Here is a 15,488-nt window from a genome sequence, read left to right as displayed (position 1 = left end):
TATTAAATACATGAGGAAAACATATAAAACAACTTAATATGATTTCACTAACCAGTCGGTACTGGAATGATTCTAGTGACACTTGTTTGTGTGATATCCATGCAGTTTTTTGATTTTCATATGTTTTGAAAACATTTTTGTCAGCAAAACATAATTTACTGCAAATTATGCATTCATTCACTCATACATTAATCAAAATTAACTTTTCAACTACACACAATAGGTAGAATCTGAACCAAAACAGTAGGAACACAAGTATAAAAGTATATAAAGTCAAGGTCTGGGGAAAAAAATAGCAGTTTTGAAAAAGTCTGTAATTTTTATTTGGAGAAAGAGCAAACATCCTGTATAACCTTTATTTAATCTTGGAATATACTGAAGTTAAGGACGTGTTTGTAATGCAATGAAGAGGACATGAAATATAATGATAATAAAAAAACAGCTGATTCTGGAAACAACAGAAAACCTAATAAATACAATTAAAATGTTATCGCATTCAGAACATGGATAATCGGTACTGATGCAAGTAAAACTAATAAAGAATGAGCTAAAACACAACCAATTATTATTTTATTATAGAAAATGTAATAAAATTAAAAATTAAAAGTGTGAATAGCCCTAAGGATACAAATGATGCCATCTTCAGCTTTTCCTGCATGTTGTTCCATAAGTAAAAGTAGATTTTTCCTGATCAATGAAAACAAGTGGTACTCGCAACACAAGAAAATACTTTAAGTGGGTTTTATGGGTGCCCGTATTCAAATATAGTAACACAGGGATACAGAGGTAAAAGAGCAATGCATGCTTTATAAATAAATAAATTCCAGTGGTGAATTCTGTAGTTATCACCAGTAATAAATCATAAAACTGTGATAAACAGTATATTAAGTGTTGCAGCTGAAGTATCCATGTACAGAATGTCACCATAATCAAAACTGTAATAAAAACTGGGTGGAAAAAATAGATATAACAAATTTGATCATTTTCCACATAATGTACCTTTGTCAGACTGATGCTTTTTAATGACATCTTGTTGCATCTCAGTCTTTTTCTGCTATGAATTCAATGGAGAATTAGCAATAGAATAGAATAGACTCTTTATTTGTCACGTGACACTGACAAAGACAGTGACAGTGAAATGGGAGCTGCGACAGGCCCCGATTGTGCAAAAAAACCCAAGTTTAAATAAAATAAAAATTATAGTAAAAATAACAAAAGAGAAAAAAAAATCCAATATACAACTTTTTAGTTATTTATATTTTGATCCGCAGTTGAATATTTCAGTAAAGGTTTGCTCTATTTTAATTGTGTTATATCTTCCATGTTGAGTTTTTATGAACAATAGAAGCCAGAAATATAAGTAATGCTATGTGTCTCTGTCTCACCTTTATCATAAAGTCTATGTGGATGATCTAACTTCATCAATCACTAGATTCATTCTCCATTAAGCATATGAAGTTCTAACCAATGTTCTTTGTATGACAGTAATTGCCAAATCACGTTTAAAGGTCATTACAGGCCTGCAGACAAATGACACCAACAGTGATTTAATGCCAAAATACAGTCGGTACAAATATGTTTTCTTAATGATCTTTAATTGCAGTGCATACAAATGATGTTTGGAATATGATGTTAAAGCTCCTGTTCAGCTACAAATCTGGAAAATGCAGAAAGATTTTGAGCTTCACTTTTATCCCTAGGGTGGTTTTGGTCATTTATTTTATCACAGTTTACATGTAGCTGTCATTTTTCTTTTCTAGTAACAGTAGTTATTAGGATGTAATTATTTTAGTGAATCATTTGGTATAATTTGTTTACATAAAGAGACAAAGGTCCAACTTTGCCTCTACCACACCCTAAAGCAGGGGTGTCAAACTCATTTTCTTTCAGGGGCCACATTCAGCCCAATTTGATCTCTAGTGGGCTAGACCAGTAAAATAATAGCATAATCACCTATAAATAATGACAACTCCAAATTTTTTTAGTGAAAAAAAAAAAAACATTAAATGATGAAACTACTTTCATTTTACACACTATCCAAAACAAAAAAAGATATGAATAACCTGAAAAAAACTGAAATTTCTGAAGAAAAACAAGTACAATTTTATCAATATTATGTCTGAACTTATGATTTATACATGTGCATTACAGATCAGATCTACCAAGGCACAAAACAGGCAGAATAATGTTAAAATTGCACTTATTTTTCTTTAGACATTTCAGGTTGTTCATATTTGTTCAGGTTATTGATATTTTATCGTTAAAGGATATCAGAATTTAATGTTCTTTGCAATAAATTGGTGTTGCCATTATTTATAGACATAATGTCATATTATTTTTCTCACATTAAACCAAGAAGAAAATTTGGAGTCATTATTTCTAGGTTATTATGCTATTATTTTTGAGTTTGATACCCTTGACTGTTAATATCTTCAGGGTAATTTTTGCATTTTTGCACTTTGTAAATTCATCCTGCGGGCCAGATTGGAACCTTTGGCGGGCCGGTTTTGGCACACAGGTGATGTCATCTTAACATCAGGAAAATTAATGTGATCAAAATGAACCAGATGTGGGTTTAACATGTGTTTTTCTGCCTGAAACCCAGAAGACGGGGATGATGGATAAAAAACAAAACAAAAGCAGTGTTGAGAGAAATTAAGTAAAAACCATTTCTAAGGCATTTTGGAGGCTAACATACCAATTTAAACCAAACTAACCAGTGAAATGGTATTTATCCCAGTATAAAACTATATTATGACATTTATTATTATTGTTTTGTATCCCACACCCCTGTTAGAAAAGAATCACCTGAATTCAACGTGTCCACGTACTTTTGGCCACATAGTGTATGTTTAAACATGTGTTTTTCTGCCTGAAACCCAGAGGACGGGGGTGATGGGAGTGATGCAGAAGGTCAACCCCTTCAAGTCTTCATCCCAGGTAAAAACACCACCTGTTGATATGAAGGAGTGTGTGTAAAAGGAGTGTGTTAAAGTGTCCTTCTGTGTTCAGACTCCGGCCGCCGTCGCCAAAGCCTCGTCTTCGGAGTCTTTAGAGCAGGAGGCAGCTCCAGCATCCACACAGGTGAGAAGAACTCCAACATACACAACCATGTGACAACACACCACCTGGAAACATGTCAAAGAAACCAAGAGGATTCATATCTGAAATGTCACAGTTATTTACAATATTCATGGCTATTCATTTTCCTGTGTGTATGTATGTGTATATATATATATATATATATATATATATATATATATATATATATATATATATATATATATATATATATATATATATATATCAGGGTGCTTGCACAGGTCTTGAAATTCTTAAAAATTATGGAATTTTGAAACGCTGTTTTCCAGACCTTGAAAAGTCTGGAATTTTGCGTCAAAGTCTAATATAGTGTGGAAAAAAGTTTCTGTCATAGTTGAATTTATGGTGAAAGGTACATAATGTTGTAAGATATATAAAACACTTGATATAATTTCTCTAACTGGTTGGTACTGGAATGATTCTAGTGACACTTGTTTGTGTGATATCCATGCAGTTTTGTGATTTTCATATGTTTTGAAAACATTTCTGTCAGCAAAATATAATTTACCAAGAATTATGCATTCATTCATGCATACATTTATTAAAATTAACTTTTCTACTACATACAACAGGTACAATCTCAACCAAAAAAGTAGGAACACATGTATAAAAGTATATAAAGTCAAGGTCTGGGGAAAAAACAGCAGTTTTGAAAAAGTCTGGAATTTTTATTTGGATAAAGAGCAAATATTCTGTATAACCTTTATTTAATCTTGGAATATTGTGAAGTTAAGGATGTGTTTGTAATGCAATGAAGAGGACATGAAATATAATGATTAAAAAAAAACAGCTGATTCTGGAAACAACAGAAAACCTAATAAATACAATTAAAATGTTATCACACTCAGAACATGGATAATCAGTGGTGATGCAAGTAAAACTAATAACCACCTGGAACATGTAAAAAAAAAAAAAACAAGAGGATTCATATCTGAAATGTCACTAACACAGGGTTTCTGTGTGTCATTAAAAAGCATTAAAAGTCATATGACTTTATTCTCATTAAATAAAGACTTTACTCTTGAAATATAACGACTTTATTCTCGTAAAATAATGACTTTTTTTAAAACTATGACTTTATTCTCATTAAATAATGACTTTATTCTCAAAATACAACTACTTTATTCTCATAGTGACAAGCTTTTTTTTTATTTTTATGTGGCCCTAATACACCGTTGTACATACTATAACCTGTAGGTGTTACGCAGGTTATAGTATGGGTGTTTTTATAATCATATGGGTGAACAATAACAATTCATCGTGTGTCCTGGTTGTGTTTTGCTTTAATGAACTAATCATGGTTAACAAAGGAAGCAGAAGACTGAAAGGTTGAAACTTGATATATTTGTCATATTTCAGAACCCCGGTGCGCTGAGAGGGGTTATTCAGAAGGTCAACCCATTCAAGTCTACCTCCCAGGTAACCAGCGTGTTGTCGGCGTAACACACAAAGAGCTATTGTTAGATGAAAGTAACTACCGTCACCACTCTGCTGGGTTCTGTCACGCAGGTGTCTAAGGCTCAGTCCTCCGAGTCACTGGAACCAGCGACAGTTACCGACTCTAATCAGGTTGGACAAACACCCGACACTTAACCACGACCAGGGTAGAGAAGTGGATTTAATGTAAAGATGATCAGACTATGGACCTGCAGACAGTGCACTTACAGTCGGCCTGATCACAACCAAGGGTACCAGAAAGGGTGCACATATAGATAAAAAATAATAATGCTCTATCAAAAAATCAGACAGGCCATTTTATTTGTCTGATATTTCTCTTTTAAAGTCCACAATATTTTTGTATTATGGTGTTTACTAAAAATTTCGCAGGCTTGTACCCCTGTCAAATCAGAAATTAATCAGTGTACGGACACTCCAGCCTAATAGCCTCCATATTTAATGCCTACAAAGATATACAAATATTTCAGCACTCAGGATAATCATGTGTTGTTTATTGCATAGATGTCGTGTCCAAAGCATGCGTGCTGAAAAATTCCATATATTGACAGAAACAATAAAATTAGACCTACATATTTCGATATGGTGTACGGACACTACTTGATGTACAGAATCTACAAGACTGGAATGGAAATCTGGCTTACCACATGGTCTCATCTCTGTTAGATCTGTAACTAAGTCTTCCTGGTACAGGAGGAAATAAACATTTGTGAACAAGTTATAACAATATATCTATAAGGCATATACGCCATATTATTGATGGAAGTATATTGGTGTACGGACACTACGTGAATTTTGGTGAACAACGTGCCATTGAAAACATGCGGTAAACATCTGTTTGCCACATTGTTACCAAATTTTCTGCAGCCAGGGAGCATACCAAAATCTGTCTAGTTGTGCATATTTAGTCATAATAATACTGAAATAACAGGTTCCCATTCTATTATTACAATTAAAGGGCTGTAAAAGAAGGGTTTTCAGAACAAAATGGTTGATTGTCTTAATACTGAAAATAAGAATTGATAATCAAACAGCTGTTCAACAAAAATGATCAATAAATGAAAAGCAATGTGATGTGTGTATTTTGTAATAAAAAACACACAGGAGTTGAGTAGGAATTATTTATTGTGTTACAAAACATTATGTACAATAATTTTGCTCTCTTATTACCATAAAATTGTGCACATGTTTTCATGCTCATTGGGTTGCCATTTTATCAGTTTTTATCCAATTTTCTTCAAATTTGGAGGATTGCAAGATCTAGTAATAAGATGGCCAAAGAAACGTTTTGGGAATGGTTTTGGGGTATCTGTTTGCAATACTGATTAATAACTGATGCAAATATACTTGTACACCTTGATTGTGATCAGGCCGAGTGTTTGTTTACTGTCCCCATGCATTTGTGATATATTACATTAAGAATCACTCTGAAGTATTGTTCCATTCTCCAAACCCACCTGCTCCCTTTTGCACATGCTCAGTTCCATCGAGGTCAAAACAGGATGTTTCAGCAGATAATGAAACACATCCAGGGCATGGCATGTTGAAACTGTCAAGAATTTAGTTTGTTTTTTTCTTCTTGTTAACAATGACCAAAACAAGCCAGTTCTATGTGTTTGTGTTTGTCTGATGCAGACACCTTTTAAAACACACACAAAAAAAACTTTCCCACAAATATTTCATGATAATATTAGCGATTAAGGGTGTCCCAAAACATTTTCCCACAGCTGTATATATGATGGCATATGTTTTAGAATCTATCTTTGAATTTACTGCAATGTTTTCTTTTCATGAACCTTTTTCATGCACTTATATGATAGTCATAGTGTTACTTTTTTAATTTTTGTATTACCACTTTATTTATTTATTTAGTTACTGTGTGCAGATGAATGTCACAGTTCTGTCAAATAGAGCATGGATGTCAAACTCATTTTACTTCAGTGGCCACATACAGCCCAATTGGACCTCAAGTGGGCCAGGCCAGTAAAATACTAGCATAATTTAGAAATAATGTTGTTTTATTGCAAAAAAAAAGTCACATTACAGTGTGAAAATGTTTATTTTCACAAACTATCCTTTCACCAAAAAAATGTGAATAACCTGAACATCCATGACCTGAAATTTCTTAAGAAAAATAGGTGCAATTTAACAGTATTATTTCTCAGCTTATCATTGACGCATGTGCTTGACAACATACAGATCGCAGTGGATCTACAAATACACAAAACATTTAGTAACAGGCATCTGGAACTGAAATAGATAGCATTTAACTTTATGATCAAAACAATTTGTCAAGACTCAATGGCCCAATCCCAATTCACTCCTTGGCCCCTCCCTCTGCCCCTCCCCCTCCATTTTGCATGTTCACGTGAAGGGGTAGGGCTGTCCTGATTCTCGATGAGTCAGAGGGGAAGGGCTAAGGAGGAGGGCTGTTTGATCCTCAAAACACAGATTTTTCAGGACCACACCACAAACGGAGGGGAATTTTTATTTTTTTATTTAACCTTTATTTAACAAGGAAAAAAGATCCCATTGAGATTAAGAACCTCTCTTTTCCAAGGGAGTCCTGGCCAAGAGGCAGCATGAAATACAACACACAGTTACAACATACAATAATTTACAGGACAAGCCAACCTATTTAAAACAAGTGCAAGTCACTGAGTTATTCTCCAGCACTTTGAGTTTGGATTTAAAAGCATTGAAGGAGATCAGTCAGTTTCCACTCTTTTAGCAACATATTCCATGTGCAAGGAACAGAGTAGACAAATGAGTAGACAAAAGAGGATCAAATGCTCATTCGATCGCATACAATAAGAATCAACACTTCTTCTCAGAATGAGAAATCTCCCATAATTCTGTTTGAATCATCAGCAAGACGGAGGTAAACACAGCAAAAAAGTACAACAGTGTGATGAAAGGAACACACAAATGTACATATTTTCTTCGTAAACAACTTAATCATTTGATCGTCCGTTTAGTTCCTTTTCAATGTGTTATAGATCGCATTTCTACAGTTTGCGGTTGGTAGCCACAAAAATATGCCCAAAGCCCATGCATCAGAGATGGTTACAGCTGCTGATGGCAGGGGGAATACTTTCACAAACAAAGTTGTCACATCTATAGTGCATCTATAGCACGTTTATAGCAGCATCGATGACTGCTGATGACGTAACAGGTCTCGAAGGGTTGTCTCATTTCATAGGTGAATGTTTCAACCCCTAACCCTTGAAGCTCCATTTCAAGGGGTAGTGCTAAGTGCAAGGGCCAAGGGGTAGGGGTAAGGGGGAGGGGCCAAGGGCTGAATTGGGATTGAGCCGACACCCTTGACTATCACATCAGACCCTTTGGAGGGCCGGTTTTGGCCCGCGGGCCGTATGTTTGACACCCCTGAACTAGAGTATCAAGAAAACTCACTGCAGCCGCGTCAAAGTATTTCACACGTGTTTTTGTTTCAGAACCCAGGTGTGTTTAAAGGGGTGATGCAGAAGGTGAACCCGTTCAAGTCTTCCACACAGGTACCGTCTCAGTCCTTTTTAGCCCGATGATGAATAATTACACACGTACGTAGAATGACTTCCTGCTGTTTCTGCTTCCACTTCTGTGTTGTGTAAAGGTCTCGAAGAACGACGCTCTAAATGAAACCGCCGATCCCCGAGAAAGTGAAAAAGAACCACAGGTCAAACAGGTAGAACATGATCTGCAGAGGAACTGTTTATGAGGCGTCTGTATTTGAGTTGGTCTGTTTATTGTGTTATTGTTCACTATGTAGAATCCAGGGGTGATCGCAGGGATGATGCAGAAAGTCAACCCCTTCAAATCCTCACAGCCAAAGGTACCAAGTGGAATCATGAATACAGTTCGCAGCGTGGTGTTCCTTATGTTAACCCTTTATAATTCACTCATAGAAATACACTGAAATTCAAAATTTCAACCTTTGTGTGTTATTGGAGGACATAATAAGACTTGATTAGTTTTGTGAAATTGAAAAAAAAACAAAAAGTGTTATTATGTATTATGTAGAAAATCAAGGTCAATGAAGTTACCATGTTTGGTTCCTTACCCTAAGTGGCAAAAACAAACAAAAATACGAGAACTAAATATAAAAAATACAAGAAAACACGTTAGGTGTAAGGAACATGCATTTTTAGAACATCACTTTTCGAACATTAGACCAACGTAAGTGCTGATCCAGACCCCTGTCCACATCCACATTCTCCCTTTGAACATCATTCCTTACATTAGTACCATTACTTCATGGTACCTAACAAAGCAGGTACACTCACTGTTCATGCAGAGGTGGACCTTACAGACCCTGTAGACCACAATGCACCTGAGATTGTTGACTCACAGTCCTCACTGGAACTGTTGCTGTCAGTAGTTGCTTTTCCATTGGACATCTGCGCAAAACTTTACCGATAATAACTAAATGTCGAAAAAACAGAAGTGCGTAATGTCGGTTTTTCCATTAAATCACAAATGCGATGATTTGTTTATTTATTATCGTGAGATGACATGAGAAGTCATTCCATAAACATGGCGATGAATGTAAATATGGTGTTGATTTACAGATATATTCATTATTATTATATATTACCCCTCTATCTCGTACTAAATGAAAAAATGATTGTGTTTCCTGGTGTGTCCACACATACCGCGACATGTTTCTTCTTCTTCTTTGCTTGTTGTAACATCCGTCAACATCCGTTTTTTTAATTCACCTGATTCTAGTTGTGAAAAAAGGTCTTTCCATTGCATTGTATATACCATTTGGGCTACGCCGGAAAAACCACCTCTTGCCAGCGCAAAAACTTCTATTCGAAAAATGAGACTTTTGGTGAAATTGTCGTTTTTCCATTAGGTAAATTTTTATGCGCAAGTTATTTTTGTGCGATTTCGGGGTCAATGGAAAAGCAACTACTGTCTTGGAATGTGTGCAGAAATTACCAAAAAGAGTCACTTGCCTGATAAAAGGTTAACAATAAGGACAATCAATAAGGACATAACTTCCAGAACTACAGCTTTCAACAGAATCCACACAGCGCACACACAAACACACACTTCAGTTACTGTACAAGTTATGCACAATGGCTCTATTATAACTCATTCACAGCAAACGCAAACCAGAGCTCTAAATGTATTCTACCTGACCCTAAAGGAATTCATAGTTATCAATTAATGACTTTGACACACTTTCCCAACTTGATAGGTGCATTTTTTGAAGTGAGTGTATCCAGAAAAGGGTTAAATTAGGGGGTTTTTTGGGTGGTATTTTGGACATTTTACACCAGGGCCTCCAGAATATATGGAAACAACCAGATTTAGTGACAATACAACAATATAATGTCAGGATCCTTCCATAAATTACTGTATTACTCTGTCATAAAGACTTTAGATAATCACCCATCACCTTATTAAAGTTATTGTTTTAATGCAAACTCAAAACTTCCTACGGCTCTTTCAAATTAAAAGGATGTCATGGACCTGAAATCAAGCTTAGTTTTGTTAAATTTACCATTCATTTCCCTACTGTTGCTATCACTGTCTTGTAATGTGTGCAGAAATTACCAAAAAAAGTCACTTGCCTGATAAAGGGTTAACAATAAGGACATTCGATAAGGAAATAACTTCCAAAAACTGCGTCTTTCAACAGAATCCACACAGCGCACACACAAACACACACTTCTGTTACTGTACAAGTTATGCACAATGGCTCTATTGTAACTAATTCACAGCAAACGCAAACCAGAGCTCTAAATGTATTCTACCTGACCCTAAAGGAATTCATAGTTATCAATGAATGACTTTCACACACTTCCCCAACTTGATAGGTACATTTTTTAAGTGAGTGTACCCAGAAAAGGGTTAAATTAGGGTTTTTTTTGGGTGGTATTTTGGACATTTTACACCAGGGCCTCCAGAATATATGGAAACAACCAGATTTAGTGACAATACAACAATATAATGTCAAGATCCTTCCATAAATTACTGTATTACTCTGTCATAAAGACTTTAGATAATCACCCATCACCTTATTAAAGTTATTGTTTTAATGCAAACTCAAAACTTCCTACAGCTCTTTCAAATTAAAAGGATGTCATGGACCTGAAATCAAGCCTAGCTTTGTTAAATTTACCAACATTTCCCTACTGTTGCTATCACTGTCTTGTAATGTGTGCAGAAATTACCAAAAAGAGTCACTTGCCTGATAAAGGGTTAACAATAAGGACATTCGATAAGGAAATAACTTCCAAAAACTGCGTCTTTCAACAGAATCCACACAGCACACACACAAACACACATTTTTGTTACTGTACAAGTTATGCACAATGGCTCTATTGTAACTCATTCACAGCAAATGCAAACCACAGCTCTAAATGTATTCTACCTGACCCTAAAGGAATTCATAGTTAGCAATGAATGACTTTCACACACTTCCCCAACTTGATAGGTGCATTTTTTAAGTGAGTGTATCCAGAAAGGGGTTAAATTAGGGTTTTCTTTTGGGTATTTTGGACATTTTACACCAGAGCCTCCAAAATATATGGAAACAACCAGATTTAGTGACAATACAACAATATAATGTCAAGATCCTTCCATAAATTCTTGTATTACTCAATCATAAAGCCTTTAGATCCTCCCCCATCGCATTATTAAAGTTGTTGTTTTAATGCAAACTCAACACTTCCTATGGCTCTTTCATATTAAAAGCATGTCATGGAACTGAAATCGGGCCTAGCTTTGTTAAATTCACCACCATTTCCTAACTGTTGCTGTCACTGTCTTGTAATGCATGCTAAAATGACCAAAAATAGTCACTTTTCTCGATAAAGGGTTAAATCATACCATCATAAGGCATCATCCAAGTGTGTGTGTGTTTTTGACTTGTATTCTCTCTGCTTTCTCCACAGGACACCCAGTCTCTACACAGTGACCTCTCCACCAGCGATGGAAGCTTAGCAGACAACAACAACTTGCAAGAGAAACAGGTTGATCTATGAACAAAAGTAACATGTTCAACGTGTTCAAACGCAGAATGGAAAGAATAGAGTCAGTTATGAACAGAGAATTCTGTAATTAAACAGAAGACTTCTGGTATTTGTAGCAGAAATGGAAGCTTAATACTTGTAATAGTGAAGGTCATATGTGAGAGAGTTTTCAGTATACACTATATATACAAAAGTACTGGGAAACATTAAATTCAGGTGTTTGTTTTCTAACAGGGGTCTGGGACACAAAACAATACAAATGTCATAATAGAGTTTTATATTGTGATGAATATCATTGCGTTGCATTGATTAGTTTGGTTTAAATTGCTATCTTTGCTTCCAAAATGCCTCAGAGATGGTTTTTACTTAATTTCTCTCTACATTGATTTCTTTTTGTATGTTTTTTCTCTTTCTTTTTTTTATCCATGACTATGATTTTAAAAACCTTTAACTTTAAGGAAATATTAATATTTATATGTTAGATTATCATGAACAGGACATCTTACAGTTATAACCATGATGTGTCCCAATTTTATTGTTCATATAGTTTATAAACATCAACATTTCCTTAACGTTTATGGGAGATTTTATGAAGAAAGTAGATGGTTGGTTGTGGTACAAAATTATTGTTTACGGTCAGAGCACACAAAAATATTTTACAAATTTAGAGGTAGAACATTTAAAATCATAGTCAGGGATTAAAAAAAACAAAAAAACAAAAAAACAATTTGTATCCCAGACCCCTGTTAGAAAAGAATACCTGAATTCAACGTGTCCCAATACTTATGTCCATATATTATTTTCCAAATACACAGTATGATCTATTCCCTATGTTGCCAGTAGATGGCAACAAAGTTTCAAAAGTGTAAAGGTTTAAGTTTGTACTGACTCTGCTCAGTATTTGGACGGTGACAAACATTCTAATTTCTCCTCTGTTCAGCACCACAGTGGATCTGAAGTGAAACGGTCAGGATGCAGTCGAAATGTGGACTTTCAGCTTTAATTCAAGGGCTTTTACAAAAATGTTATATCAACCGTTAAGCATTAGAACCATTTTATATGTAGCGCCTCCATTTTGAGACCTGACTGTAATTAACTGAACAGAATGTGAGTACATTGAAGCGAATACAAACCCCAAAACTGGACATCCTACAGGTGTAAAAGGAGGTATTTTGTGCAGAGAGGTGCTAAAAGTGAAATTAAGAAACACCAGCTAAAGAAAACAAAATAAATGCATGGACATGTTAGAGAGAATGAGCTGTCAAGCCTGTTTTTTTTTTTTTTTTTCTTGATGCACATGGTAGGTGAGGGTTTGATTGGCTTCTTGGTGCATGTAAGAGTTTCACAGCTCAATTAAGCTCAATTTTAATGTGCAACTGTTCAGAGAAGAAGCATACTTTACATATTTTTATTTATTCTTTTACTACACACCCTTTCACCATTGACGTCAGCCAACAAACCGTAAAATGTGATTTTAATTTGGCTGATAAACCCTGTGAAGTGTGTGGAAATGATCAGAGGCTATTTTATTCAAACTCCAAACCCCGGTGATCATCTGTAGACTCACTCAACAAAACCACATCTGAAAAAAGAACTTCTTCACAACTAAAGCATAAACAGCAGTAAATGGCTTTTTACTCATACTGTCGTCCATATTGTAGATCACCACACACTGTTGTTATAGAGCATGAATTGTGTTATCATGTAGTACAATTTATTTTCTTTGGCAAATACTGTCCATTTTTTGTTTTATAAATATCACTTATAATGAAATGCGCATATTGGTTTTATATCTTTATGTTTATTTGTATTTTAGAACCCGGGAATGTTTAAAGGGATGATACAGAAAGTGAACCCGTTTAAGTCTTCCACTCAGGTACAGTCAACACACCCCACCAACGGCATTTTACACTCTGTTACGGTCTATTAGTAGCTGTTTCTATGATGCATTGTTGTTGGGTTTTTCTGATGACTCTGTCATTGAAAAGGAAGTTTAACCCGCTGCACAATTTTTTTATTTAATTATTTATTTTTAGCCGATGGCCACTGCCGTAGTACTATGGCACGGATTATGGGTTTGTCTGTTGCCACAGAACCAATCAAATGTTAGCATTTGCACTAGAACCAATCATGGATACTGTTCCATGAACTCATTATCCTCTTGTTGCCACAGTACTGTGGTGATATATGGTGTATACTTCAGTGCATTCTTTTGTGCATTTTGCTACCACAGTATTATGGCAATTGATGGAAGAAATGACAAATTAGTGACAGTATATAGTATAGAATAGGAATTATTGTTGTAAATGCTCTATGTGTTGTTCTTTTAAGGCAGGGGTGTCAAACTCATTTTAGTTCAGGGGCCACATTCAGCCTAATATGAAAGAAAGTGGGCTGGACCAGTAAAATAATGTAAATAATAGGATAAGAACTTAGAAATAATATCAACTCCAAAGTTTTCTCTTTGTTTTTGAGTGAAAAAAGTAAAATTATGTAATTAAAATGTTAACGCCTACGAACCGTACTTGAACATAACATAAACAAATATGAGCCTGAAAATTCTTAAGAAAAATAAGTGTAATTTTAACAATATTACACCTCAGTTTATCATTTATACATGTGCATCACAACTTACAGATAACAGTGGATCTACAGAAACACAAAACATTTAATAATAGGCAGAATATTGTTAAAATACTACATATTTCAGGTTGTTCATATTTTTTGTGAAAAGCCAGTCTGTAAATGTAAACATTTTTGTGTAATTTTACTTCTTTGACACTAAAACAAAAAGAAAAAATTAGCTTTTTTTCCATTATTTATAGGTTATTATGACAGTATTTTACTGGTCTGACCCACTTTAGATTGAACATCCTTGACTGATAATATTTTCAGTGTAATTTTTACATTTCACAAATTCATCCCAGGGAACAGATTGGACCCTTTGGCAGGCCGGTTTTGGCCCCCGGGCCGTGTGTTTGGCACCTGTGTTTTAACGTGTTCATTGCTCTGTGCAAGGTGGGCGGAGCTATATGTTAGATGCGGCAGTGTGCTGTGTTACCTCTTAGCTCTGTGTGAGTTGTGTATTGAGTGCTGTGCTCCGAATTCTGCACTCTGAACATTGTCCCAGTGGCTGACTTATATCAGTGTCGGATATACCCGTATCCCCCCATCTGAAAATCAGCAGAAAAAAAAAAATGCTGCTTTGACCAGGACTTAACCCAAGTCTCCCACATTAGTCCAGAGCGTTACATATTGAGCTAAATCTCTGCTGTCTCTGAACTGACCTGTTTGGTATCTGATTGCCTTGATATTTTTCGGGATGTGACGTTTCAGGATGTGACAAGTTACCAGTCTACACATGATATAACGAGGGCACTGATGGGCTCTGTGGTAATAGACAAACCAATTCTTTGTGCCACAGTATTGTTTCAATAGCCACTTCGTTATTTTTATTTAACCAGGAAGTCCTACTGAGATTAAAAATCTCTTGCAAGGGAGACCTGGCCAAGGTAGCAGCCATACAAAGTCAAAATAATATAAAATACTTATTATCCATTTACTTTCTTATTTATTTATATTACACCTTTTTTTTTTTGCATGTGTGTGCTTCATAGACACGTCCTCAAATATTTATACATGTAGATAAGTGAGTACCTGCAAGTAAATGTAAACATGTTTGTTTGCATATATAATCTTTATTACTATTCATATAATTTTTCTACAAAGTAGGATGACCATGAAAAGCACTAATCTTCACAAATTACTCTTCTGTTATGTTTCGCACTGCAAAGTCTATGTTTATGTGACATTATTCATTTAACAATGATTCACAAATTACTTTTTTCTTTTCTTTTCATTTCAGTGAGCAATATTGACGCCCTTTTCAAAAAAAAAAAAGAGAATGGTGTACTTTGTTCCAATGATGTCCTGTGTAATATGTTA

General features: G+C 35.1%; 1 protein-coding gene across 2 annotated transcripts in view; it reads left to right on the top strand.

Moving 5' to 3' along the window:
- The window catches only part of LOC115439037 (uncharacterized), a 38,171-nt gene that overhangs the window by 6,571 nt on the left and 16,112 nt on the right, over positions 1 to 15,488 (top strand). Inside the window, exons 6-14 of one of the 2 annotated variants that reach the window (XM_030162935.1) lie at positions 2,884 to 2,940; positions 3,013 to 3,084; positions 4,462 to 4,521; positions 4,612 to 4,671; positions 8,013 to 8,072; positions 8,171 to 8,242; positions 8,327 to 8,389; positions 11,466 to 11,543; positions 13,360 to 13,419. In XM_030162935.1, the coding sequence (XP_030018795.1) occupies positions 2,884 to 2,940; positions 3,013 to 3,084; positions 4,462 to 4,521; positions 4,612 to 4,671; positions 8,013 to 8,072; positions 8,171 to 8,242; positions 8,327 to 8,389; positions 11,466 to 11,543; positions 13,360 to 13,419 (582 nt within the window). The remainder of the gene's footprint in view (positions 1 to 2,883; positions 2,941 to 3,012; positions 3,085 to 4,461; positions 4,522 to 4,611; positions 4,672 to 8,012; positions 8,073 to 8,170; positions 8,243 to 8,326; positions 8,390 to 11,465; positions 11,544 to 13,359; positions 13,420 to 15,488) is intronic. The other variant, XM_030162936.1, reaches the window with a different exon arrangement.

Source organism: Sphaeramia orbicularis, chromosome 18 (genome assembly GCF_902148855.1).
Source record: "Sphaeramia orbicularis chromosome 18, fSphaOr1.1, whole genome shotgun sequence".
Taxonomy (NCBI): Eukaryota; Metazoa; Chordata; class Actinopteri; order Kurtiformes; family Apogonidae; genus Sphaeramia; species Sphaeramia orbicularis.
This window is presented reverse-complemented; position numbering and strand designations above follow the sequence as displayed.